Raw genomic sequence first — 26,395 nt, 5'->3', positions numbered from 1 at the left:
CTGAAAGCCTGTTCTCTGAGAATCTGGGCACTCCTTGCCTGTGAGTTGGGAAGTGGTTTTTGGGATGCTGCCACCTTTGCTGAGCAAGCCAATGGCAACTATTAAGCTCAGCATTTTCCTGGTGGGTTTAGGGAAATTGCCTGGGAAACTATTACGTGTGAATTTACATGTTTGGGTTCTTTTTATTTAACCAGTTGCAATTATCCTTCCTTAATTTTAACTTGAATTTTACAGACAATTCTTGTGATATATGTGGATTTCCTTTCCTATACTTTTAAAATTTCTCCGTAAACAGGAGAAACTTTGTGGGAGAGAAAGTAATTTTGTCTTAAAACTGTAGTCCTGCTTGTAAACATGGTTGAGAACAGGGGTAGATGTTGGAAAAAGAGGGAACTGACAAGAATGAGAGTCAAGTAATACCAAGCCAGAAAATCAGAAAAAGTCTTGAACATTTGGATATGGACCAGACTCAATGAAATACCTGTAACATGCATATTATCTGCCACAAAATGTTTGTCCAAATTCTTTGGGGAAATCCTGAATAGTATCTAGTTAGCAAGGAATGGTTAATGAAACTTAATTATGTAGAAATTATTATGTATTACTAGTTGAACATGTGGAAATGTCATTTATATTTCCTTCATTTTTGTGTACTATTCCCCATGGTCTTGGCCACAATAAAACTTGGTCCTCTGTTTTTTCCTTTTGAGGTGTATTTCTCAACTCTGAAAACTACAGATTTTTTTCAGGAACATCACTGTCTTGTTTGGAGAGGCAGAACTATATATAGTCAACACTTGATTTAGTTTTAGGCTTGTCAAAAGGACAAAATTACAAGTTTAGTTTAAAGATCTAATTTGGGTGTGTGATTCTAGAATCAAGCAACACTTTGTTTCATAAAATAAGATGAGTGTTCTAATGAATTGAGCAGGGGAGTTGGTTTTATACATAGGACTAATGAAAGCAGAAACAACAGAATGCGGATTACTTTCCTTGTAAGGTGGAGAGAGGGAGACGGAAAAATAGAAAAATAACAGCTAAAATGAAGTTACTTCAGTCTTTTTGTATAAGGATTAAAGTAGAGAGAACTTTATTATCATGCTCATTGAAGATTGAAATTGGCCTGTTTGGGAACTTGGCTATTATTCTTTAGATTTCTTGGAAAGTCAGGTAACAACTTTGTTTTAGTTTGGTGACTAAAACTTTAGCCAGGGTGAGTCCATTTTGATTTTTAGTCTATAGACCATAGGATCTATTGGGGTCTACTGCAGGAGCTTCATCCAAAACAATGGCCTCCTATAATGTTTTAACAGACATTATACATGAATGTATTTTGTTTCTTATTTCCTGATCAGGGGTTGGGGATCACCAGGTCTTTTGACAGAAGCAACCTACTCCTTTTCAGCCCTTTTTCCCAAACTGCAATTGTGTGATTGCGACCAGAAACAAGTTTTTGTTAAAGGTATTTTGCAAATATGTTATGGACACCATGAACTGTAAGAATTGGAAGAAGTGACTAGCTACAGACAGTTTTTGGGAAAATTAAACTGCTCCAAAGGTGGTGGTTGTCCAGTTTCTTTCGGGAGTGGTGAGTGTAGGGGAGTTGAGCAGCCGTGTGTAATATCTTAGTAAAGTTTGCTAAACAGGGAGAAAAGGCAAACAAAACCTTTTTTATTAGCTACTTTCCCTTTGTTGCAAGAGATTGTGTGGGGTTATGTGGGTGAAGAAAACCGTGGGATGACAGAATTGGGGAAAGAAGTGAGACAAAAAAGTGGTCAGCATTTCTCAGTTGTGTATCTCAGTGCAATTCTGTGTATAAGTGCGGAACCACTTATTAGGTTTAACCTATTTGTCCAGGAGAAATTAAATAAGAGAAATTATATTGGTACTTTTTGTTAATATAATTTAGTTGCTAGTATTTATTATGGGCTTTAAAAAAAACAACTTCTTTTTGAAGTATAACATACAGAAAATTGTACATAAATGTGCAGCTCAGGGATGTTCAGAAGTGTAACCATGCAACAGGCTTCCAAAACATTACCAACATCTTAAAATCCCCCTTTATACCCTTTTCCATTTCCTCCTTCCCTCTCATACAACTACTCTTCTGATTTCTAACAGCATAGATTGGTTTTTCCTTTTGCAATCTGTAAGGAAACTTGTGTGTGTAATAGAATAAGTGATACAGTGAAATAACTAGGTAAGGGTAAGGAGAACAGCAGAAATCAACAGCTTTTCAGAGGGGAGGTGGCCAGTTGCTGGTTTGGGAGTGATTTAGAATAGAAAATTCTCTCAATTCCACTCATTAGAGAGTCATTTAACTTAGATGTTCTTTTAAAATGCAGATGCTGCCTGGATGATTAAGGCTATAGTTTATTTGCTTGATACCAAGATGTTTTCTTTTTAACTGAGGAAATAGGAATTTCCTTTTGGAGGAGTAAATCTCAGGACACTTTGGGAAAAAGCATTTTCTTGGAGGTTTTAGAGAGAGGGAAGTAAGCCATCAGATCTCATGAGACTCATTGTTCCAAGAACAGCATAGAGGAAACCGTCCCCCGTAATTCAGTTATCTCCACCTGGTCCTGTCCTTGACACATGCGGATTATGCCTGAGGAATCATCTTGCTTGGCATGTAAATTGAATTTTTGAAGAGGCTTTTTTTTTTTTTTTGGAGACAGAGTCTCGCTCTGTCTCCCAGGCTGGATGGAGTACAGTGGCCGGATCCCAGCTCACTGCAAGCTCTGCCTCCCAGGTTTACGCCATTCTCCTGCCTCAGCCTCCCGAGTAGCTGGGACTACAGGCGCCCGCCACCTTGCCCAGCTAGTTTTTTGTATTTTTTAGTAGAGACGGGGTTTCAGCGTGTTACTCGGCCTCCCAAAGTGCTGGGATTACAGGCTTGAGCCACCGCGCCCGGCTGAAGAGGTTTTATAGTTTGTGCGATTTTGGGCAGTTTACCTTTTTGGCCTTCAGTTTTTGCATTTGTAAAATGGGAACAATAAAGTACCTTTCTCATATAGTTTAAATGAGTTTATATTGACTGTGTAAAAGTGTTTGGAACATAATAGACTCTGTAGAGGAATTAGCCTAAGACAACAGTCAAAATAAGTGCCTCTCTGTCTGAGAGGTAAAAAAAATTCTTGAGAATGCATTTTTCCCCCTACTCTCATTCCTATCTGCCAGTTAATTTTTTAAAAATATTAAAGTAGTAAATGTGAATCGCTTATAGGTGAAAACTGTAGTAGTTCTTTGCCCTACCCCTTCCCAACTCTAAGACTTGCTCTCTATTTTTAGCTCTTTTAGTTGTTTCTTTGTTGTTTGCCTAATTTTTCTAAAACACACATTATTAAACCCTCACCCCAGAGTTTCTGATTGAGTGGCTTTTGGCTGGGACCCAAGAATTTGCATTTTTAGCAAGTTCTCAGATGATGCTTATGCTGCTGGTTTGGGGACCACACATTGTAAACCACTGCTGTAGTTCATAGATCTCATCAACTCTTGAAAAGGGGGTTGACTCAATAGCTGAAACCAAACCAGGAGTGGATCCGTTGTTGAATGGCTTTGTTACCAGTGGAAGGTATCCCAGTTACTGATGTCAAATCTGTAAGGGTCTGCAGCAACCTAAGTTTTTGCCTCCTCCGAAGAAAGAATTCGACTGAGGGGCATAAGGCAAGAGAGACCAAGGCAAACTTCAGAGTAGGAGTGAAAGTTTGTTTAAAAGGCTTTAGAACAAGAAAGAAAGGCAAAGAAAGTATGCTTGGAAGAGACCCAAGCAGGCACTGAGGTCAAGTGTGGTGTTTAACTTTGATCCTAGGGCTCTATAGGCTGGCCCCTTTCCCGTGATTCTTCCCTTAAAGTGGGCTGCCCACATGTGCAGTGCCTTCCTTACGCTTGGGAGGTGAGCACGTGCTGTGTGTTTAGGAAGTTGTACATAGACCATCTGAGGCTTTATTTGCTTCTCTGGTGATGTGTCCCTGTGTATTAGTCTGTTTTCATGCTGCTGACAAAGACATACCCAAGACTGGGAAGAAAAAGTGGTTTAATGGACTTACAGTTCCACATGGCTGGGGAGGCCTCAGAATCATGGTGGGAGGCAAAAGGCACTTCTTACGTGGCAACAGCAAAAGAAAACAAAGAAGCAAAAGTGGAAACACCTGATAAACCCATCAGATCTGGTGAGACTTATTCACTATCACAAGAATAGCACAGGAGAGGCTGGCCCCCATGATTCAATTACCTCCCCCTGGGTCCCTCCGACAACATGTGGGAATTCTGGGAGATACAATTCAAGTTGAGATTTGGGTGGGGACACAGCCAACCCATATCACAGCCAACCCATATCACACCCATATCCACCATTTTGTTTCTCAATGTGCATGCCCAGGAAGTTGCTTCTCCCTAGTGTCTGCGTTCAGTTAACACTTTAGTGTAATAGGTATGGACCATCAGGTAATGGCCTCTTCCTGGGGCTGGCTGCCAATTTATCACTTTTAGAGAGGCAATGTGATGATTGCCGAACCATCACCTCAACATTCCTAGTTGGGGAGGGGGGCTCTTCTGCCATGCCCATGTCTGTCTAACTACCTATAACAGCTTCATATTGAGTATAGGATATCAATTTCAAACTCTGTAGAATTCACCATGTAGCCTCATCTACGTTTGTATTTCTCACCTGATCTTCACACGCCTTGTACATGTAACTGTCCAGTGGGTTCACTTTACCCCCTGCCTACACAGAGCCTATTTATCAAGACAAGGGAATTGCAATAGAGAAAGAGTAATTCACACAGACCCAGCTACATGGAAGACCGGAGTTTTAGTATTACTCAAATCAGTCTCCCTGAAAACTGGGGAATTGGAGTTTTTAAAGAAAACTTGGTGAGTAGGGGGCCATTGAGTCAGGAGTGCTGATTGGTCAGGTCAGAGATGAAATCATAGGGAGTTCAAAGCTGTCTTCTTCTGCTGAGTCAGTTCCTGGGTGGGGGCCACAGGACCATATGAACTAGGTTATCAATCTGGGTGTTGCCAACTGATCCATCTAGTGCAGGGGCTGCAAAATATCTCAAGCACTGATACTAGGTTTTACAATAGGAATGTTATCACCAGGAGCAATTTGGGGATTTTTAAAATCCTGAAGCTTCCAGCTGCATGACTCCTGAATTTGTATATTTTCACACAGCTATGAAGACATACCTGAGACTGGGTAATTTATAAAGGAAAGAGGGTTTTTTTTTTTTTTTTTTTTTGAGAGTTTCACTCTTGTTGCCCAGGCTGGAGTGCAGTGGCGCGATCTCAGTTCACTGCAACCTCTGCCTCCCTGGTTCAAGTGATTCTTCTGTCTCAGCCTCCCGAGTAGCTGGGATTACAGGCATGTGCCACCATGCCCAGCTAATTTTTGTATTTTTAGTAGAGACGGGGTTTCATCATATTGGTCAGGCCGGTCTCGAACTCCTGACCTCATGTGATCTGCCTGCGTTGACCTCCCAAAGTGCTGGGATTACAGGCGTGAGCCACTGCACCTGGCCAGGGAAGAGGTTTAATTGACTTACAGTTCAGCATGGCTAGGGAGACCTCAGGAGACTTACAATCATGGCGGAAGGGGAAGCAAACATCCTTCTTCACATGGTGGCAGGGAAAAGAAGTGCAAATAGAGGAAGTACCAGACACTTAGAAAACCATTGTATCTTGTAAGACTCACTCATTATCACGAGAACAGCATGGGGGAAACCACCCCCATGGTTCAGTTACCTCCACCTGGTTCTGCCCTTGACACATGGGGATTATGGGGATTACAATTCAAGCTGAGATTTGGGTGGTGACACAGATCCAAACCATATCAACTCCTGAACCATTATTTCTACTCTTGTGGCTAATTTGTTAGTCCTGCAAAGGTAATCTAGTCCCCAGGCAGGAAGGGGGTTTGTTTTGCAAAAATGCTTTTATTGTCTTTGTTTCAAAGCTAAACTATAAACTAAGTTCCTCCCAAAGTTAGTTCAGCCTACACCTAGGAATGGACAAGGACAGCTTGGAGGTTAGGAACAAGATGGAGTTGGTTAGGTCGGATCTCTTTCACTGTATTAATTTTCTCAGTTATGATTTTTGCAAAGGCAGTTTTATACATTTCAGCATTACTGAACTTTTAGCAATTTAAAAAATGTGCAGTGGTTTCTCGTCAGAGGCTTTTGGTGTTATTCTGTGTTCCTGGAATTCCTGCCTCCCCATTTAGCTGCCTGGAAATACCTTCATTCTCTTGTTGCTTTTCCATTGCTGCAGAGTTCGATGTTTCCACGTTTCCTGTGGTCTTAAAACAATGTATAAACACTTCTGTCAGAGTATGGACCATATAGTATGTCAACAATTTACATGTCTATCTGCTTTTGTTAGCTTGTTAGCTCCTTGAGAAGAGGGACTTGATTTTTGTTTTTTTTTATTTTTATTTTTTTATTTTTATTTTTTAATTATACTTTAAGTTCTAGGGTACATGTGCATAACGTGCAGGTTTGTTACATATGTATACATGTGCCATGTTGGTGTGCTGCACTGATTTTTTTACATCTTGATTATCATTGGCTTAGTATGGTTATTGGCATATAATATGAGCTAAAATAAATGTTCAACTGAATCAATATAGAAAACATTTGGTGATTTGGAGTCCCCAAAATGAAGACTGCTTGTATGTGGTTTTGTTAGCCTTAATTTCAAGGATCGAATTTGCATAAGCAGCACTGTACACTCCCATAACATACATGATGCCATATGGATTTGTTAGGACCTATTACCATCCAGGGTCTGGAGTCTTAGCTGTCTTAGGTTTGTTTTATTCAACAATAGATGAGCTTATGGGTAGTGGGAGCCCATGGATTGCCCTAACAATCACACAGTTCCAAAATGATGAGCATTCCTGTCGTTTCCACCTGTCATCTCTGTCTTTCAGAATCTTGCCTATCTTTCAAGGGTCAACCAAAATGCTATTCCTGCAGCAGGCCTCCCTTGATTACCTCAGGGAGATCTTTTCTCTTCTTTAAAAACATGGTACCACTTATTGCCTGGCACATGCTGTTTTATTTTTACTTATTTGCATTAATATTTTATCTTCCCTTCTAGATTGCTAACTTCTTCATGAACAGCCTCATGAAGGCCTCTCAAGAGGGAAATGGTTAGACCTTTATCTGTAGGTAGCTAAGAGTCATTGGAGCTTAAGTTCAAACAAAAGAAAAAAAATAAGGGACTTGATTGCATTTGTATTTTAGAAATATAATCTGTAGTAATGTAGATGGGATGGGTGGGAGGCATAGACAACAATAAAAACCTACTATGAGTTTAGTTAAAAGATGCTATTAGTGGAAACAGAGCTTGATGGGGGAGGGAACAGACATTTTAGAAGTTCTGTTTGCCTCCTTAGTGACAGAGTAGAGGGATGTGATAGAGAATATACAGGGATGCTTAGGCTATTGATTAGAATGCTTTTGATTACAATAAGAGAAAACTATCTCAAACTAGTTTAAGCAGTAAAGGAGATTTATTGATCTATGTAACAGGAAAATTTCGGTCAGTTCACTGAAACAATCTACTATTCTCTTAGCACCACCATCCTCATAACAATAAAATGGCTACAACTTTGAATTTCTACCTCTACAAACTATTTCTTCAGAGGAAGAAATTGTACCTGGGTCCAGAGTTCCAGCCCAAATCTTAAACTTCATGCTGATTGGGCTAATCTCCCTGGCCAGGGCAATGCAGCATTCAGGCTCTTAATTCTGAAAACAGCTGGTTACTTGAGCCGCATGCTGTGGAGCTGGAGTTAGGGTCAAGTCCTGTCAAGCCACGTAGCTGCTATATAATGGAGAGAGGTGGCCACAATATTGTGGGAGATAATCACAGTATCCCCTAAGGTTTCTGTGGTAGATGACATGATGTGGACTGGAATAGGAAACAGGAAAAGGTACAGGTTTGAGGGAGAAAATATAAATGAGTTGATTTTGTGAGGGTCAGGCAAGATAACAAGTAACGGGAGCATTTCTAAAGAGGGAGGAGCCTCATGAAGGCCTCTTAAGAGCAAAGTAACTGGGCTTGTTCTAGGAACTGAGAGAAGGCTATTGGGCTGGCATCTAATGATCTGGGGAAAGACTGGATAAGATGAGGTTGGAGACAGGCTGATGTATTTTGGGTCATGGTAGGGAATTTGGATTCCAAATGCAATGGGAAATCAGTGACAGATCAACATCCAGTATACATTTTGAAAATAACATTCTTGTTGCTTTGTGTGTACTGGAATAGATGAGACTTAGAATTGGATGCAGGGAGAACAGGTAAAAGCTATTTCATTAGTTCAGGCTAGAACTAGACTGGGGTGTGGGGCAGAAGAAATGAAGAACAGTGATAGGGTAAGGAAATATTTTGCAGTTCAAGTTGACTGGTTCTTAAGATGGATTGGATTTAAGAGTTGAAGGAGTTAGAAGAGTTAGACTCTTAGTTTTCTGGGTTGAATTGCCATTTGAATAGCATAATATGGGTAAAACCAGAGGAGAAATAAGTTTGAGAAGAAGATAACTTTGGAAATGCAAGGTTTGAGATGCCCATTAGATTTCCGAGAGAATATGTCAAAATAGGTAGCTAAATGAGTCTGGAGCTCATGTGGAAGAGAGTCAGGGATAGAAATGTGAAATTGGCATTCTTATCGGAATTAGCATTAACCCATCATAATGGGTGACAAGATGTAGACCCTAGGATTTAAGATGCTCCATGAATGAGATATTCTCTATATATAGTCTCTGGAGTTTAGCCATTTATTTCATATGTAGTCTTGAAATTCAGTCTGTTAGGTATCTGGACTTGATTTTGGTAATCAGTTGATTATGATAATTCTTTAATAAATTTTCCCTGTTTTTTACCACAGTTTCTGTCAGATCTTGGGCATTCAGGGTTGAAATAATAATACAACATACTCCTTTTGTTCTTTACTTTGAAAGAGCTGCTTAGGTTTTTGGAAGCTACTAACATTGGATTTTGTTCTTTCTCTTTTCCAGGCTGACTTTTGTAAACTTTTCTGCTTAACTGTACATTTTGCTAAAACCTATAGACTTAAAAATAATTAAATATTTAAATAATTAATAAATCATCTTTTAATATTATTGTAAATAGTATTTCAATATTATAATTAACATCAATTTTAATATGTTTAAAATAATTTTAAATATATATAATATTTTAAAATAAATATTTAAAATGCCAATGATTTTAAATAAATAATATTTTAAAACAAATATTTAAAAAAATAATTAATTGCCTGATGTGGTGGTTCATGTCAGTAATCCCAACATTTTGGGAGGCTAAGATGGGAGGATTGCTTGAGCCCAGGTATTGGAGACCAGCTTGGGCAATATCATAAGACCTCATCTCTACTAAAAAAAAAAAAAAAAAATTAGCCAGGTGTGATGGCGTGGCTTGTAGTCCCAGCTATTTGGAGGCTGAGGCTGGAGGATCACTTGAGCCTGCGAGTTCAAGGTTGTGTTGAATCACAATTGTGCCACTGCACTCCAGCCTGGGCGAAAGAGCGAGACACTGTTGCAAAAAAATTAAAAAAAATTTTAAAAAGTAATAATTAGTTTAAAGATGTTGTATTTTGTGCATGATACAAAATGCAAAACAGTCTTCCAACTCTAACCCTCACCCAACCAATTACCTTTCTATTTCCAGATCTTGTGAATCATTTCATATTAGTTCATACAGAGCTGCCTCAGGTTCTTAAATGGTTGCATGGTGTTTAGTATGGGCATAACATATTTTCCAGTTCTCCCATTGTAAACTTAGGTTTTTGCTTACTTTTACTCTGCTAGGAACAATTCTTCAAAAAAAAATTATTATAAATAATATTATTTTCCAGAGCATGTATATGTTGTGATAAATTCCCAGTAGTAGAATTGCTGCTGGACCAAAGAGTTTATGCATTGTAAATTTTCATAGATATTGCCTAATTGCTTACTAACAATAACTAAAAACGGCTTTCCTTTGTTCTCATGCTGACAAAGTGAGTTACCAACTCCTTGCTTTGCTTCCAGTATGAGAGATGAAAAGTGTATCATTGCATCATTAAAAAGTGCCCTTGTTGAACACTGGAATTTGAATGATACAGTGGTTTGGATTAGATTTTATTGAATTTGTGAAATGACTATTTTACCATTATGATTGTCAATGGATACATGTATTTTATATGGCTTTCTTTTTAAAAAAAACTATAGCAAATAATTTCTAAGTCACTGGAGAACATTATTTGATACTATGTTTTAAATTATACATGATATAGATGTTTAATTTTCAGCTTTTTAAATCACTAAGTATCTTTAATTTGCAGGTTTTATCTGAAAGAACTAATATCGAACCTTGGGTTTGTGCCAACACCATTCGTCTATTTAATGATGATAACACAATTCCCTTCATTATACGTTATCGAAAAGAGCTCATTAATAACCTTGATGCTGATTCCTTGAGAGAAGTTCAACAAACCCTAGAAGAGCTACGGTAAGAAACCTAAGAAAGAATGAGCCTAGTGTAAGGGAAAAAGGCCAGTGAGGAACAGTGAGAAAGTGAATGATGGTATATTTGACAATTTCAATATTTTGTTTCCTTGAATTATTGTAATCTGGATATAGTCTTCTTCTGACAGAAGAAGTCAGCTCTGTTTACTTATTTAGGGGGTGTATGGAGTCCCTCTGCTGGTGTATTTATGCATAGCTTGAGCATGTATGAGCAAAAAGGTCGTTTGCAGTAAAAGTGTGTGCCTCAGAGTTTGGCTGTCATCTTCTTTCATAGAAAAGGTTGGGCATAATGGCAAAATTAGGACTGCCAGCAAGAAACTCGAAGTACATTTTATTCTAAATCTTTTAACCACTCACATAAAACTGTCCTTTTAATTTCATAAAGTTCCTAAGTGGAGAGTTCTTTGGCAGTATAGAGTTTGGTAGGAAATATGTATATTTCCTTTTCCCATACTTTTTTTTTTTTTTTTTTTGACAGAGTCTCACACTGTCGCCTGGGCTGAAGTGCAGTGGTGCAATCTCAGCTCACTACTCAGCTCACTCCTGCCTCAGCCTCCCAAGTAGCTGAGATTACAGGAATGCGCCACCATGCCCTGCTAATTTTGTATTTTTAGTAGAGACAGGGTTTTGCCATGTTGGCCAGGCTGGTTTTGAACTCTTGGCCTTAAGTGATCCACCTGCCTTGGCCTCCCAAAGTGCTGGGATTATAGGCTTGAGCCACCATGCCCAGCCTTTTCCCCATACTTTTAATGGTTATGATAATTTAACAATAATGGATTGTAAGTTTTATATGGTTACAGAATGGAAAGTACCTTTTTAAAAAAATTATGCCTCTGGACTCGCTGTTAATAACTCAGAAATATATGTACAAAGACTGTAAGACTGACCATATTATTTGATAGGGTTTATTAAAACACTTCACTGCTTATGCGTTTATTGCATGTCTCCTATGGGCACTGTGTTAACGCATACATTCTTCAAGTGTACAAAAAAGATCTGATTAAAATTGGATTATCATTCTACTATGAAGCCATTTTAAAAGTATTAAGGGTAATTTTTATAACAAGCTTGACAGGCTTTCTGTTATTTTGGGGAAACTTGCATCTCACTAACTTTTCTACCTCTTTTGTTGACGTTTTCTTAGTGTCAGGAGAATTAAAATGCTAATATGTGGAAAGTTATACTTCATTGAGAGTCAGAATCAGTTAGCCAACGTAAAAGTATAAATGACTAAATCAAATAGTCTCAGATGCAAATCTTCCAGAGCCAGGCTAGGATAATCAAGCATGGGGGATAAGAATTGGAGATTACAAATCCTGTCCAAGTGGGGCAACCCCTGCTCATCTCCAGTAGATGACTGTCATGCAGGATTGTCTGCCCAGTTTGCTGGTTCTTCCTATTTCTGAAAAGAAGCTGGTAATTTGGGTTTGTACGTCAGAAATTTCTGGGCCAAACAAAACCACCCTCGACCACACCTAGAAGGCCAGCAGTTTGCAAATTCTGAAATAAGCTTTCTATTTGGTTGAAGTCAAGGTAATTAAGAAAGTCTGAGGGTTTGGATCTGAAACAGGAGAAAGCGTCATAGACAAGCAAGAAAAGCTTGCTTAAAAATTAAAGGGTAGTCTAACAATATTTGGTTGTGTGGAAGACAAATAGGAGCTGTATATCAAGAATATTATTTTCTTTTTCTTTCTTTCTTTCTTTTTTTTTTTTTTATTTTTTGAGATGGAGTCTTGCTCTGTCACCCAGGCTGGAGTGCAGTGGCTGGATCTCTGCTCACTGCAAGCTCCGCCTCCCGGGTTTACGCCATTCTCCTGCCTCAGCCTCCCGAGTAGCTGGGACTACAGGCACCCGCCACCTCGCCCGGCTAGTTTTTTTGTATTTTTTAGTAGAGACGGGGTTTCACCGTGTTAGCCAGGATGGTCTCGATCTCCTGACTTCGTGATCCGCCCGTCTCGGCCTCCCAAAGTGCTGGGATTACAGGCTTGAGCCACCGCGCCCGGCTATTTTCTTTTTCTTTAAAAAACACTTCTACTGCAAAAGAATTCCATTCTCTGGGTTTCTATGAACCCAGAATACATTGAATATTAGTAGAGGAATGAATTCTCCTTGAAGTAAGTGGGGGCATTGACTGGAACTTAAGAGATCTTTTTCTATAACACAGAGATTTCTTTTTGGTAATGAGATATGATCTTTATTTTTTCTTAAGCTCAACATTTTCTATAACTAGAGCATTGGTTTTCAATTTGTTAATTGCTACCCCTACATTGGAAGTAAAACCAATTTAATAAGTCGTACCACTTAAAAAATGAAATAGTGAATAGAAAATACAAGAGTACATTTATGTGGTAAAGGCAAATATTGTTTCATGAAATGTTTCAATTATGCAGCATATATATGTGTATGTATACTGGGTTGCAAGGTAAAACATTTTTTTTTTTTTTTGGAGACGGAGTCTGGCTCTGTCGCCCAGGCTGGAGTGCAATGGCCGGATCTCAGCTCACTGCAAGCTCCGCCTCCCGGGTTTACGCCATTCTCCTGCCTCAGCCTCCGGAGTAGCTGGGACTACAGGCGCCCGCCACCTTGCCCGGCTAGTTTTTTGTATTTTTTAGTAGAGACGGGGTTTCACCGTGTTAGCCAGGATGGTCTCGATCTCCTGACCTCGTGATCCGCCCATCTCGGCCTCCCAAAGTGCTGGGATTACAGGCTTGAGCCACCGCGCCCGGCCTAGGTAAAACATTTTTAAATTCACTTTGAAAAGTGAATTACAGAGTATGATTCTGCATAGGAAGAAACGTTTTCTGTATTTTTCTCTAAAGATAATTCTCTTCTTCCTTATATGCAGGCTAATAGGACAAAAGGAATTGGCTTTTTGTTAAAATGACCTGATAGGCTTTAGCCCTTGAAAACAGTCTTGGGCTACTGTGACTATAGAAGACATACAGGTTGTAATCTAAGTACTGCATATTCTTCTCTATAATTTACAGTCTTCTGCCTTTGGTTTTTCTTTTTTTTTAAATTACCAGTATTTTAAATTTTCTTTTCCACCAGTCATTTTGAATAAATCATATTATCATCTGTAACTTTTGCCCATCATTTTAGCAGTACCATTATTAGGCAGATTCTATAAATAGAAGGTAATACAATAGGATGAGAAGCATTAACTACAACAACAGGATTGTATATTCACAGTGAAAACCTGTTGTAAAGTGGGGGAACTACTGTGCCCGCTCTTCCTTTTGTCGTTACTTGTTTAGTGATCCCTGTAAATTGATTCTTGAAATCAGCTTTTCTACATGGAATCCTGGTTCTTTTTAGTGGGGAATGGATTGGGAAACCAACTGTGGGTGCTGGGTGTGCCCATCCTGAGCAGTGATACTCCGGTTGCAATGAGCATACCTAGTACCTATACCTTGGTTTTCAAGTATCGTTCTCCTGATTCCAGGACTGGGGCAGGGAAACTAGAAGATAAGCCTGAAATATCGTATGCCAGAGAATAAGGAAGTGCTCACAGGATGACAGGGACATGTCAAAAGGACACAGAAGCTAGCTTGAAGGGGTTACTTCTGGTCAAACCTGGAACAATTTGAACATTAAGATAAATGATAGCAATGGATTGTAAGCACTAAGTAAAATAAGAAACCATTAAATCTATAGTGATGTAAATAAATCAGTGAATAAATTCAAAGTTTAATGAGGAATGGGGTAATTATATAGTCTCAAAGTACCTCTCCACAAAATACTTATAATTACAAGAGGAATAAAGAGTACCTGTATCATGGAGAAACCCACAGATACAACCTTAATCAAATGATCAAGGTAATCAGTAATGGGACAAATCAAAATCATGTACCACCTAATAACGTGTAATAAGAAGAACACAGTATGACTTCTATGATATTTCTGCCAAAGATGCTCCATCTGTATATAATTGTGAGGAAACATCAGAGAAACCCAAGCTGCAGGGCATTCTACAAAATAACTGTCCAGTAGCATTCAAAACATCAAGGCCTTATCAAGGAGAAGAAAATCAAGGAGAGACTGAAATACTGTTTTAGCTTGAAGGAGACTGTAGATGCATGCCAACTACATGTAACCCATAATTCTTAACTGAATCCACTATAAAGGATATTATTGGTACAATTGGTAAAACCTGAATGAGGTCTGCAGATTAGATGGTAGTAATATATCAGTGTTAATTACCTGATAATGATGGTTATTTTGTGGTTATGTAGGAGAAAATTTGTATTTGTAGGAAATCACACTAAAGTGTTGGAGTGCAGGGATGTTAACTTATTCTCAAACAGTTCAGAGAGAATAAAGTTCCTTTTACTTTACCTGCAACTTTTCTGTAAGTTTGAGGTAGCTTTGAAAAGAAAATTTTGACATACAGTTTTTGTAGATTACAAAAGTTTCTATTTTCAGGGCTGTTGCAAAGAAAGTTCATAGTACAATCCAGAAAATTAAGAAGGAGGGGAAGATGTCTGAGTGCTTGTTAAAAGCCATGCTGAATTGTAAAACTTTTGAAGAACTAGAACACGTGGTAAGGAACCCTTTTTATCTTTTAACGTAATACCTGAATATATTGCAATTTGGGTCTTCTTATGATTAAAGAACACCAAGAAATAAAAAGCTAACGTCATTAGCCACCATTATTTAATGCAACAAAATATTCTTTATTCAATAAATATTTATAGAGTGTTTTTTTGTATGCTAGGCACTTGGGTTTACAAAGATGAATAAATACATAGTCTTTGTCTCAAGGAATTTCCAGTCAAGTAGGGAAGGACAGTAGATTATACAAATGTGAAGCTTATCAGAGAGGGCTGAACTAGAGATCCAGATGTGGATGTCTTCAGCCTGTAGTTGTTACATGAAACCATGAGAATGGAAAAACTCACTCAAGAAGGGTTTGTCAGCAGGTCAGGACTGACCACTGGAGGATACCACCTTTTGAAGTGTGGATGGAGGATGGGAGAGCATAAGGAGGTAGGAAAAAATAGAGAAGTATGAGGAGAATCAGGAGATGATGGTGCTCTGGAACAGCAGGGAAGAGAGTTTTAGATGGAGGTTATGATCAGTGGTTATGTGTAGCAGAGAAGTTTGGCAAAATAAGAACTGGAAAAAAATATGTATTTGGTAATTAGGAGATCATCATGGATTTTTGTGATGCCATTTCTAGCAAGGTGTGTGAGAAGAGAAGCCAGATGCTGGTGGGTGTTAGAGTGAGTGGATTAAGAAGTAGAAGAATTGGCTGGATGCAGTGGCTCGTGGCTCATGCCTATAATCCCAGTACTTTGGGAGGCCGAGGTGGGCTGATCACGATGTCAGGAGTTCAAGACCAGCCTGGCCAAGATGGTGAAACCCCGTCGCTACTAAAAATACAAAAATTAGCTGGGCATGGTGGCGGGCGCCTGTAATCCCAGTTACTCAGGAGGCTGAGGCAGAGAATTGCTTGAGCCTGGGAGTTGGAGGTTGCGGTGAGCTGAGATGGCGCCACCGCACTCCAGCCTGGGCTACAGGGCGAGACTCCATCTCAGAAAAAAAAAGAAGTAGAAGTATTGACCAGCTGGGCGTGGTGGCTCATGCCTGTAATCCTAACACTTTGGGAGGCCGAGGCGGGCAGATCACAAGGTCAAGAGATTGAGATCATCCTGGCCAACATGATAAAACCCCATCTCTACTTAAAAAAAAAAAAAAAAAAAGATTAGCTGGACATAGTGGTGCGCACCTGTAGGCCCAGCTACTTGGGAGACATAGGCAGGAGAATCGCTTGAACCTAGGAGGCAGACGTTGCAGTGAGCAGAGATCATGCCACTGCACTCCAGCCTGGTGACAGAGCAAGACTTCTTAAAAAAAGAAAACAAAACAAAGAAGTAGAAGAATTGTGTGTAGAACACTTTTAAAGGAACTTGCTGGAGTTGAGGACTTTGCAGTCCAAGCAATGAGTTTTTAAGATGAGTGAAACCAAGCAACTAATTTAGCATATAGAAAAATATGAAGAATAAGAGAAGGCACTTACCATCTTCTTACAGTAAGCGTTTTCAAATTAGTTTTAATTCATCTCTGAAGGAAGAAGAAAGGATTGAGAAAAGGATTTCTTCAGCATTCTCAGTATGTCTTCTAATTTTGTATCCTAGTTTTAACTTTTGTTTTTTTAAAACTGAATCATATGTTTTCTGCCTTTTCTAGTCTGCTCCATATAAAACTGGGAGCAAAGGGACTAAAGCCCAGAGAGCAAGACAGTTGGGCTTAGAAGGAGCAGCCAGGGCACTGCTTGAGAAACCAGGGGAACTCAGTCTGCTATCATACATTAGGCCTGATGTTAAAGGTACTGGCTTTATTTACAGAGATCAACTTTGTTTCTTTTTTTTTTTTTTTTTAATTTAAAAACGTGTGTTAAAAAAAGTTCTGTCAAGTAATGATTATACAAAAGAATATTACAGTGTATGTAGAATAATTGAAATAAAACAAATCCTGACATACCTATTGAGTAGCCATTCAACTTTTCTCTGTTGATGAAGTGCCTATTCTAGTCTTGCCCGTTTTTCTATTGTATTGTTTTTAAAATGATTATTTTAAAATATTTTTTGTCATTGATATGTGTTGCAAATCTTTTTTTCCCAGTTTGTGACTTGTCTTTTCACTTTCTTTATGGTATCTCTTGATAAATAGGTATTAGTGGAGTTTTATTATAGCTAACCATCTTTTAAGATAATAGCTGTGTTTTCTTTTTAAAGAAATTCCTTCATATCCCAGATTTATAAAGATTCTCCTATATTGTCTATTAAAGCTTTTATTTCTAAAAATTTGTTTACTTGTAAAAGTCATAAATATTCTTTTTTTTTTTTTTTTTTTTTTTGAGACGGAGTCTCGCTGTATGGCCCAGGCTGGAGGGCAGTGGCCCTATCTCAGCTCACTGCAAGCTCCGCCTCCCGGGTTTATGCCATTCTCCTGCCTCAGCCTCCCGAGTAGCTGGGACTACATTAGCTGGGACTACAGGCGCCCGCCACCTCGCCTGGCTAGTTTTTTTTTGTATTTTTTAGTAGAGATGGGGTTTCACCGTGTTAGCCAGGATGGTCTTGATCTCCTGACCTCGTGATCCGCCCGTCTCGGCCTCCCAAAGTGCTGGGATTACAGGCTTGAGCCACTGCGCCCGGCCAATATTCTTTAAAAATGTCAACAGTTTTGACATCCAGGAAGTGTAAAGCAAAGCTCCATTCTCCCACTTCTACTCTAGAAGTAAAGTGTCTTTTTCTGAAATTTCCCTCCAAGTGTATCTTCCTATTTTGTGTGTGTGCATGCACAGAGAATAAGAGAGGGAAGAAGTAAGGGAGAGATATTTCTAAGAAAAACTCAAGGAAAATGACAGTTGATAAATGTCAAGATGCGTTGGTTTTATTGTAAAAATGAGCCTTAGAGTAAAAACTTTGGTTAAGAGTGGCTTTTTCTCAGGAATTCGCTGTTAAGATTGAGTGGGGAGATTCATGTTCTGGTGGTCTCTACTCTCAAAAAATTATTTTTTTAATATTAAGAAATTACATAATTAACATGTGCAACATGTTTTGATATACATGTATTAATACATAGTGAAGTGAGTACTATAGTCAAAGTATTCTATACATGATAAGCAAATTAACATATTCATCTCACATAGTTACCTTATTTTGTGTTAAGAGCACTTAAAATCTGTCTTAGCAAATTTACAGTACACATTACGATGTTATTAACCATAGCCCCCGTGCTGTATGTTAGAACTGTGGTCTTTTTCAGCCTGTGTAGCTACAACTTTGTACCTTTTGACCTACATCTTTCCACCCCCCCCCCCCCTCCCGTTTCTTTTGTCCTCTGTGGATCCCATAGACTGGGACATGTAAATGTCTGTAGGGGGCAGTCTCTGATAACAAAATCCACAGTATGTACTAACCTGTAGAAAATTACAGCATACCATAGCCTGTTTTTATTTTAAATAACCCAGCAAATGTGAATTTTTGATTTAAAAAACTGAGTAGGTGTGTCTGTAAAATCTAGGTATCTCTTCATACCTAAACACACTTACCTTAATGTTTGGAGAAGGGCAATAATGAAAAAGTAAAATAGGAAATTGTGAATTTAGAGATGGGTTTAAATGAGTAAAATTCAAGTTTGTTTAATTTTTAATGTGTATTTATAGTTAGATTTCCAAATGGTTGCAACATTTAATATTTTAATAATAGCTATAGCTTTTTAATAATAGCTATAGACTATAGCTAAGGATTAAGTTAACCACAGTAGGAAACTATCTGTGCCCAGTCATCGTATGTTTTATTAAAATGGAATGTTGAAACTTTCAGAATGTTAGACGCACAAAGGCTTATCGACTGTTTTTATTTTTATTTTTCTCCTTGTGGTTGATTTTCTTTCCTTCTACTTCTCACTACCTTTGGTACCAAGGTCTCTTGAGTTCTCTCATACACTGAGTTCCTACTGGGTAGGTTTTTGATAACCGTATCTCTTTGGATTGTCATACATGGTGATGCTGCTGGAATATATGACAACGGACATTTGGTGATACTTCTTATAAGGTGGATAGTTCAGGGTCTAGCACAGTTACAGTAGTACTGTACTGGCAGACATATCAGGACTTCTGTTTGCTTTACTCCCTCTTTCTTTTACCCCGATCAAAAATGTAGAATTATTATAAGTAAGTCTGTATAAGCTAGGTACTGCTTTTTTTTTTAAAGTTTGATAGAAATGTTTTCTCCTTTTGTCTCCTCCTCCTTTATGTTACACACAATCATGATCACCCTTAATTTTGTTTGTTTTTCTAAAGAACTTTCATAATCCTATCATTCCTGAAAGAAATATTTAAGAAACCAGATAGTTCAGTTTCTTTTTTCCCCAATAGAAGACACTTCTTGCTTGCTTGCCACAGACCAGTAAGCATTTGGTCTGAATCATAAAGCTATACTGTGCCACAAATGTGCTATGTCCTGGGATAGCCAAAATACTACTTTCGTGTCCAAGAGGAAGTAACTGATTGTTCTGTCATATATAAGAAGAGGTAGCTTCAGTGCAGAGAAAGTGAAAAGAAATGTTGGCCTTTCAGTTTTTGTTTACAGGTGTGGAGGTTTGATGATTCTCTAGCTGGAAAGATTTCATTTTAAGGCAAAGGGTATGATTTTCTGGTTCTGTGGACCATATTTCCTCCTTATTTAACTGAGGTGCTAAACTTTTGGAACATCTGTTATCTTTGACTGTTTTAAACCCACAAGTCTATTCTTTTTGATTGGGAAAGGAGCTTTTTCAAAACACAGAAGACTTTCTTTTAAAATTATTTTTCTCCCTGGTTGGACTGAGAATGGAAATGTAATTTGAAGAATGTCCCAAATGACTCTGGTACTTTCTATCTCCCATTGAGAACCACTGCTGTAGAAGTAGCTCAAGGCATTTCCCTAGCGGCAGTTTTTTTTGTTTGTTTTTTTTTTTTTTTTGAGACGGAGTCTCACTTTGTTGCCCATGCTGGAGTGCAGTGGCCGGATCTCAGCTCACTGCAAGCTCCGCCTCCCGGGTTCACGCCATTCTCCTGCCTCAGCCTCCCGAGTAGCTGGGACTATAGGTGCCCGCCACCTCGCCCGGCTAGTATTTTTGTATTTTTTTAGTAGAGACGGGGTTTCACCGTGTTAGCCAGGATGGTCTTGATCTCCTGACCTCGTGATCCGCCCGTCTCGGCCTCCCAAAGTGCTGGGATTACAGGCTTGAGCCACCGCGCCCGGCCGCGGCAGTTTTTTAAAGTTGAATGGGTATCAGAATTATCTGGGACACTCCGTAAAAACACTTCAGTTCCACAGTCTAGGAATTCATAGTTTTAACAAGTACCTGGTATGATTTTATTTTTGGGTCCTTAGACTACACTTTACAACATTTCTCTAGAGCTCTAGCACAATTTTAATTAGATTCATTAATTACATAAGGTTTCAAATTATATTCCCCTCTTATGATGGAGGATTTTCAGAGGCCCTTTCTTATTGCAAGGTCTATAATTTCTTCTGTTCTCTGATTCCATTAATGGTTCTCCCTGTAGGTTCCATCTTTACTACTGACTTATCACCCTGGTGTTGTCATTAAACTTCATGTAATGATGCTCTGAGATACTTGGAACTCCAGGAATTAGTTCTTGTGAATGGTTTTCCTAGATGAAGACTGAGAGAGCTAACACAAGAGCAAATGTTTATTGAGAGCTCTACGTGTTACAGCTGTTTTAAGTCCGTTAGATACACAGTCTTCCATCTTGTAAAGGTAATTTGTTAATGAAAATTCCCTCATAGGAAAGTTTTCTTAAAATGTAAATAGAATTCCTATTAGTTTCATTAGCTACATTTCTTTCTTTAAATTTCTTTAAAATGTAGTTGACCCTTGCCTAATACAGAGATTAGGGGAACAACCCCCAGCCCCCACTCCCTCTTCAAAGTTGAAAATTTAGGTATAACTTTTAACTTCCTAAAAGCTTAACTATTAATAGCCCACTGTTGACCTGAAGCCTTACTGATGACATAAAGATGACACATTTTGTGTGTTATATGTGTTATATACTATATTCTTACAATAAGGTAAACTAGAAAAAAGAAAATGTTAATAAGAAAATTTTAAGGAAGAAAATATATATTTACTGTTTATTAAGTGGAAGTGAATTATCATAAAGGTCTTCATCCTCATTATCACATTGAATAGGCTGATGAGAAAAAGGAGGAGGAGGAGGAGGAGTTCTTTCTGTCTCAGGAATAGCAAAAGCAGAAGAGGTGGAGGAGGTGGAAGGGGTGACGAGAGGCAGGCACCCTTGTTCCAACTTTTATTGTAATTAATCCATGTAGAAGTGGACCTGTGCAGACCGGGTGCAGTGGCTCAAGCCTGTAATCCCAACACTTTGGGAGGCCAAGGTGGGCAGATCTCTTGAGGTCGTGAGTTCGAGACCAGCCTGGCCAACACACTGAAACCCCATCTCTACTAAAAATACAAAAATTAGCCCGGTGTGGTGGTGCGCACCTGTAATCCCTGTTACTTGGGAGGCTGAGGCAGGAGAATTGCTTGAACCCAGGAGGCAGAGGTTGCGGTGAGCCAAGATCGCACCACTGCATTTCAGCCTGGAAGACAGTGAGACTCTATCTCAAAAAAAAAAAAAGTAGACCTGTAACCATGTTGTTTAAAGGTCAGCTGTAAACATAATTACTTATCCTAACACAACCAAACTAGATCTTTTCTATTTATTAATTATGCCGTAATAAATGTCCTCCTATCCTCTTTGGCTTTTGTACCTTATTACTCATTAAAACTTTACTTACAGGAAAACATACATATGATAGGCAGTGCTTGTGTAATTCAAGTTTAGTGCAAAAAGCGTTTCATGCAAATAGAATGATAAAGGCAAAAGAAATGAAACAAAGCAGTGCAAATGATCTCTCTCCGTAAGTCAATATCAGAGAAACCTTGATTTACAAGATTCATTGCTATAAATTAGCAAATCAGAAATGCTTAAAGAGAACTTAATGCCCATCTGTACACAATTTAACTGTGAAGAGGAACAACTGCATGAAAGCTCTAGTTTTGTGCTTTTGAGATTTGTGAAATTCAAATGGGTCGTTGAAAATGTGAATAAATGCCCCATAATCCAAAATAGAAATTGCTTCTAAAGGATAATTTTTTAAACAAATAGAGTACTGTCCCTTTGGTTTTGACTCTATTAATATATATTTCCTATAACATCTTTGATATTTGTAATCACTTTATAAAGAAGGTACGGTTATGATTCCATTTTTATAGGAAACTGAGGTACAGAGAAGTCAAGTAGCTTGCCCAGAGTCTCACAACTGGCAAATGGTAGAACCAGGATTAGACAAGGCAGCTGGCTCCAGAGATGCATTTTTACTGCTGGGCAATATATTAGGTATTATGTCTGTATTATTGCTTTTGGAGACTTGTTTTTGTTACAAAGGGAAGCTAGTATACCGCTACAGTATCTTTCTGTCTTAAGGCTGTCAACTTAAGGTTTTATTTTGACTGGAATTAATTTACTGTGATTTAATTATAGAATTTAAAACCAATCTTATACTTTTTGTTTTTGTTTTCCTTTTTACCCCTCTCCTAAAGGGCTTTCAACGCTTCAGGATATTGAAATAGGAGTGCAGCATATTTTAGCAGACATGATTGCTAAAGACAAAGACACGCTTGACTTCATTCGGAACTTGTGAGTAACTCTTTTATGGAGTTTTCTGCTTTATGGACTCGTGCTGTTAAGGGTCACACAGTTAGTGCTAATACCAATGTTCATTAAAAACTTTGTTTTCAGACCTTTTTTTTTTTTAAGGAGCAGAACTCTTTGTTCAAACAGCATAACCGAAATATATAAAACAGATAAAAGTAAAGTTGTTTTAATTGAATTCTGGGCAGGGAGCCTGGAACTCTGCCTACTCACCCTCCTTACACTGAGGCGTCTCATTGGAGGGGCCTGATGAGTTTAAAAACCATTGCCTTACACAATATATATGAAGAGAGATTCGTGTCCTTTAGAGTGGCATTGCTTTTTAAACATGTTGATTGTGATGTATGCTTAATTTTACTGTATCTCGTTTCTGGTGTTTACCAGTGATTGGCTTAATTTGAGAATGTGTAATATCAGATGTGGGTAAAAGTACTGACCTCCAAATGATTTTTAGCTGTTGAGGGGAGCAGCTTATTTGTGAGATCACAGTCCCAGTTTATCAGATATTAAAGATCTTTGACCTAGAGCCTTCTTGGGCTTATGGGTTTTATGCCTCATTACAAAAACACATTAATTTAAAACCCTATTTTTATATATTTTGTTCTTTTTCTGCTGTGTATCAGTAGAGAAGACACGTTTCTGCCAGAGGTCTGTTCTCCCTCTCTCTCCCTCCACATATCTAGCTGTTTGAGCTGTGCAGAGGAGAGGAAAGGAGATGACCTAGTTGACTACTGTTGCTTGTCAGGGTTTTTTGTTAGTACAAGACAGATAACTTTTCTATTTTCTCAGTGGCCCCAGCAGGAATGAGTTGAAGCAAAATTCTTGCTCAGGTTTTAAAATGTGTTTTTGTAAGTAATTATGCTCCTTAAATTTGGTTCAGTATTATAAATTGTTATTGGAAGCTGTCCTCACACATCCTTTTGTTTCTCTTTTTTTTTTAGTTTTTAATTGACTGTGACTGCCCAACTTAGTGATTAGAAAAGTCTGATATTTAGATCAGAGCTGTTGGTTTGATTTCTACAGAGAGTTTTGATCTTTTGCATAATTGCAGACGGTTTCTGAATTCATTTAGGCATTTTATGGGGAGATTGAGTAGATATATAAATAGATCTGGAGGACTATGCTAGTATCAATAGGCAAAGAGTCCTCTTTTGATGGGGCAGTAATATTGATTTCATAGCAAGGCATCATTAAAAAAACTCACTTGGTAATGGCTTAACTTTTTGGTATCCTTATTTCTATATATTCTTTACTAAAGCACAAATTAATAACTGCTTGTTTTTTGAACACTTGGGTATCTGAACAGGTGCCAGAACAGACATGTTTGTATCCAGTCATCTCTGGCAAAAGTGTCCTCAAAAAAGGTAAATGAGAAAGATGTTGATAAGTTTCTGCTCTACCAGCATTTTTCGTGCAACATAAGAAGCATTCACCATCATCAGGTAAAGAAAGAAACTGCATGTGCATGCTGATATAGTAATAATGATAATATTTTGGATTTGCCTGCTACTTTACTAAGAATTTAAAGAATTTTATGTCAACTGTTTTCTTTTTTCTTTATATAAATTCTTATAATATTGTCATATCCTTGCCACTTCACAAATTGGGAACTAACGACCCAGAGCAGTTAATAAGTGACATTGAGAATTATAGCAGAGCTGACAATATAACATTTTAGGTATCTTGACTTTTTGGCTGGTGATCTTTTTGTTAGACTCTGCTTCCTAGTATCCTTATATTTGTGCTCAATTCTGGATCTCTTTCATGTGAAATACAAATCTGAGATATCTGATTTAGAATAAAGTGTGAGAGGTCTCATTGAGTTATATAAATCATAGTCATTGTACTTCAGTCTTTTAGTTTCATTTTTCAGTTTACTAATTTTTTTTTTCCTAAGTGTAGTCATAGGCTATATCTATGTTGTGGAATGTAGCTTTTAAATTATATAGGGAAAAAAGAGGAGATAAAAACCAAAAATACAGTAATACTGGCATTTATATTTACATATATAGCGACCTTTATCAGTGCTCCTTATTTCTTTGTATGGCTTCAAGTTACTATCTAGTGCCCTTTCATTCCAGTCTTAAGCACTTCCTGTACTATTTCATGTAAGGCAGGTCTGCTAGTGACAAACTTCCTAGTTTTTGTTTTTTCTGGAAAATCTTAATTTCTCCTTTTTAAAAAAAATTGTTTAATTGTGGTAAAATAACCCTTTTTAAAAAAAATTTATGTTTAATTGTGGTAAAATAACCGTAACATAAAATGTACCATCATAACCCATTTTAAGCATATAGTTCAGTAATGGGAAGCATGGTTATATTGTTGTGCCACCAATCTCCAGAAATTTTTTATCTTGCAAAACTGAAACTCTATGTCCATTAAACATTTCCTTCATTTTTTTTTTACAGAGAGTTTTTTAAAATATAAAATTCTTGGTTGATGGTTTTAAATTTTTCCCTTTTAATACTAAATATACCATCCACTCTTATGGTATGGCCTCCATGATTTTTTATGAGGAATCAGGTGTTAAAATTACGATGCCTTATTCATGACAAGTCTCTTCTCTCTTGCTGCATTCAGGATTCTGTGTCTTTATCTTTTGACAGTTTGATTATAATGTGTCTTGTTGTGGGTCTTTCTGAGTTTATCCTACTTGGAGTTTATTGTGATTCTTAGACGTGTAGATTAATGTTTTTCATCAAACTTGAGAAATTCTTCATAATAATTAAAAAAAAAAAATCCTTTCTGCGCCTTTCTCTCCTCTCCTGGGTCTCCCATTATACGTAGAGAGTATGATTGATAGTGTCTCACAGGTCTTGGCCTCTGTTCCTTTGTTTTCTTTATTTTTTTCTTTTTTCTCTGACTGTATATTCCCGTTTGACTTGTCTTCAAGGCTTGTTGATTTGTTCTTCTTATTCAAATTTGCTGTTGAACCCCTGGTACATTTTTTATGTCAGTCATTGTACTTTTCAGCTCTGTAATTTCTATTTGGTTCTTTTTTATAATTTCTAACTCTTATTTTTCTATATGGTTGAAAGATCATTCTCCTGGCTTTCTTTAGGTCTCTGTTCATGATTTTCTTGAATTCAGCATATTTAAGAGAGTTAATTTAAAATCTTTGTTTTGTAAGGTCAATGTCTAAGCTTCCTCATGGACAGTTTTTTTTTTTTTGGTAAAGTCTGGATATGTTGTATATTATAACTTGGTAACTCTGGAAATCAGATTCTCTCCCCTCCCTCGTGTTTGTTGTTGCTGCTTGGTTTGTGGGGTGGTTTGTTCTAGTGACTTTACTAAACTAGTTTTGTAAATTTTTATTCTTTGTTACGTGTGTCCACTGAGGTCTCCCTTGTTAGCTTAGTAACCATCTAGTTATTTAACAGAGATTCCCCTGAATGCCTGGAGCCAAAAACAAAAACAGAAAAAACCCCAAACTCTCTCAGACCTTGCAGATTGGTTCTTTGTTGGGGCACTCCTTCAACACTTAGTGAGGTCATTAACAGCTCTGCCTTAGTCTTTTCTTCCTGTTTGCATAGAGCCCAAAGTTCTTTTAGAGGTGAAAGCTTAAGGTTCCCTCAGATCTTTTCAGAGCATGCACCCTAGCCCTCAGCATGCCCAGGAATTTTAAAAA

General features: G+C 38.0%; 1 protein-coding gene across 3 annotated transcripts in view; it reads left to right on the top strand.

Annotated features, from left to right (window-relative positions):
• Window positions 1–26,395, top strand: part of SRBD1 (S1 RNA binding domain 1) — a 227,066-nt gene that overhangs the window by 16,380 nt on the left and 184,291 nt on the right. For all 3 annotated transcript variants that reach the window (XM_023223849.2, XM_023223850.1, XM_023223851.1), the window contains exons 5-9: window positions 10,349–10,515; window positions 14,958–15,075; window positions 16,725–16,863; window positions 22,656–22,752; window positions 24,074–24,209. In XM_023223849.2, coding sequence (XP_023079617.1) covers window positions 10,349–10,515; window positions 14,958–15,075; window positions 16,725–16,863; window positions 22,656–22,752; window positions 24,074–24,209 — 657 coding nt within the window. The remainder of the gene's footprint in view (window positions 1–10,348; window positions 10,516–14,957; window positions 15,076–16,724; window positions 16,864–22,655; window positions 22,753–24,073; window positions 24,210–26,395) is intronic.

This window comes from Piliocolobus tephrosceles, chromosome 15, assembly GCF_002776525.5.
Source record: "Piliocolobus tephrosceles isolate RC106 chromosome 15, ASM277652v3, whole genome shotgun sequence".
Classification (NCBI taxonomy): Eukaryota; Metazoa; Chordata; class Mammalia; order Primates; family Cercopithecidae; genus Piliocolobus; species Piliocolobus tephrosceles.
This window is presented reverse-complemented; position numbering and strand designations above follow the sequence as displayed.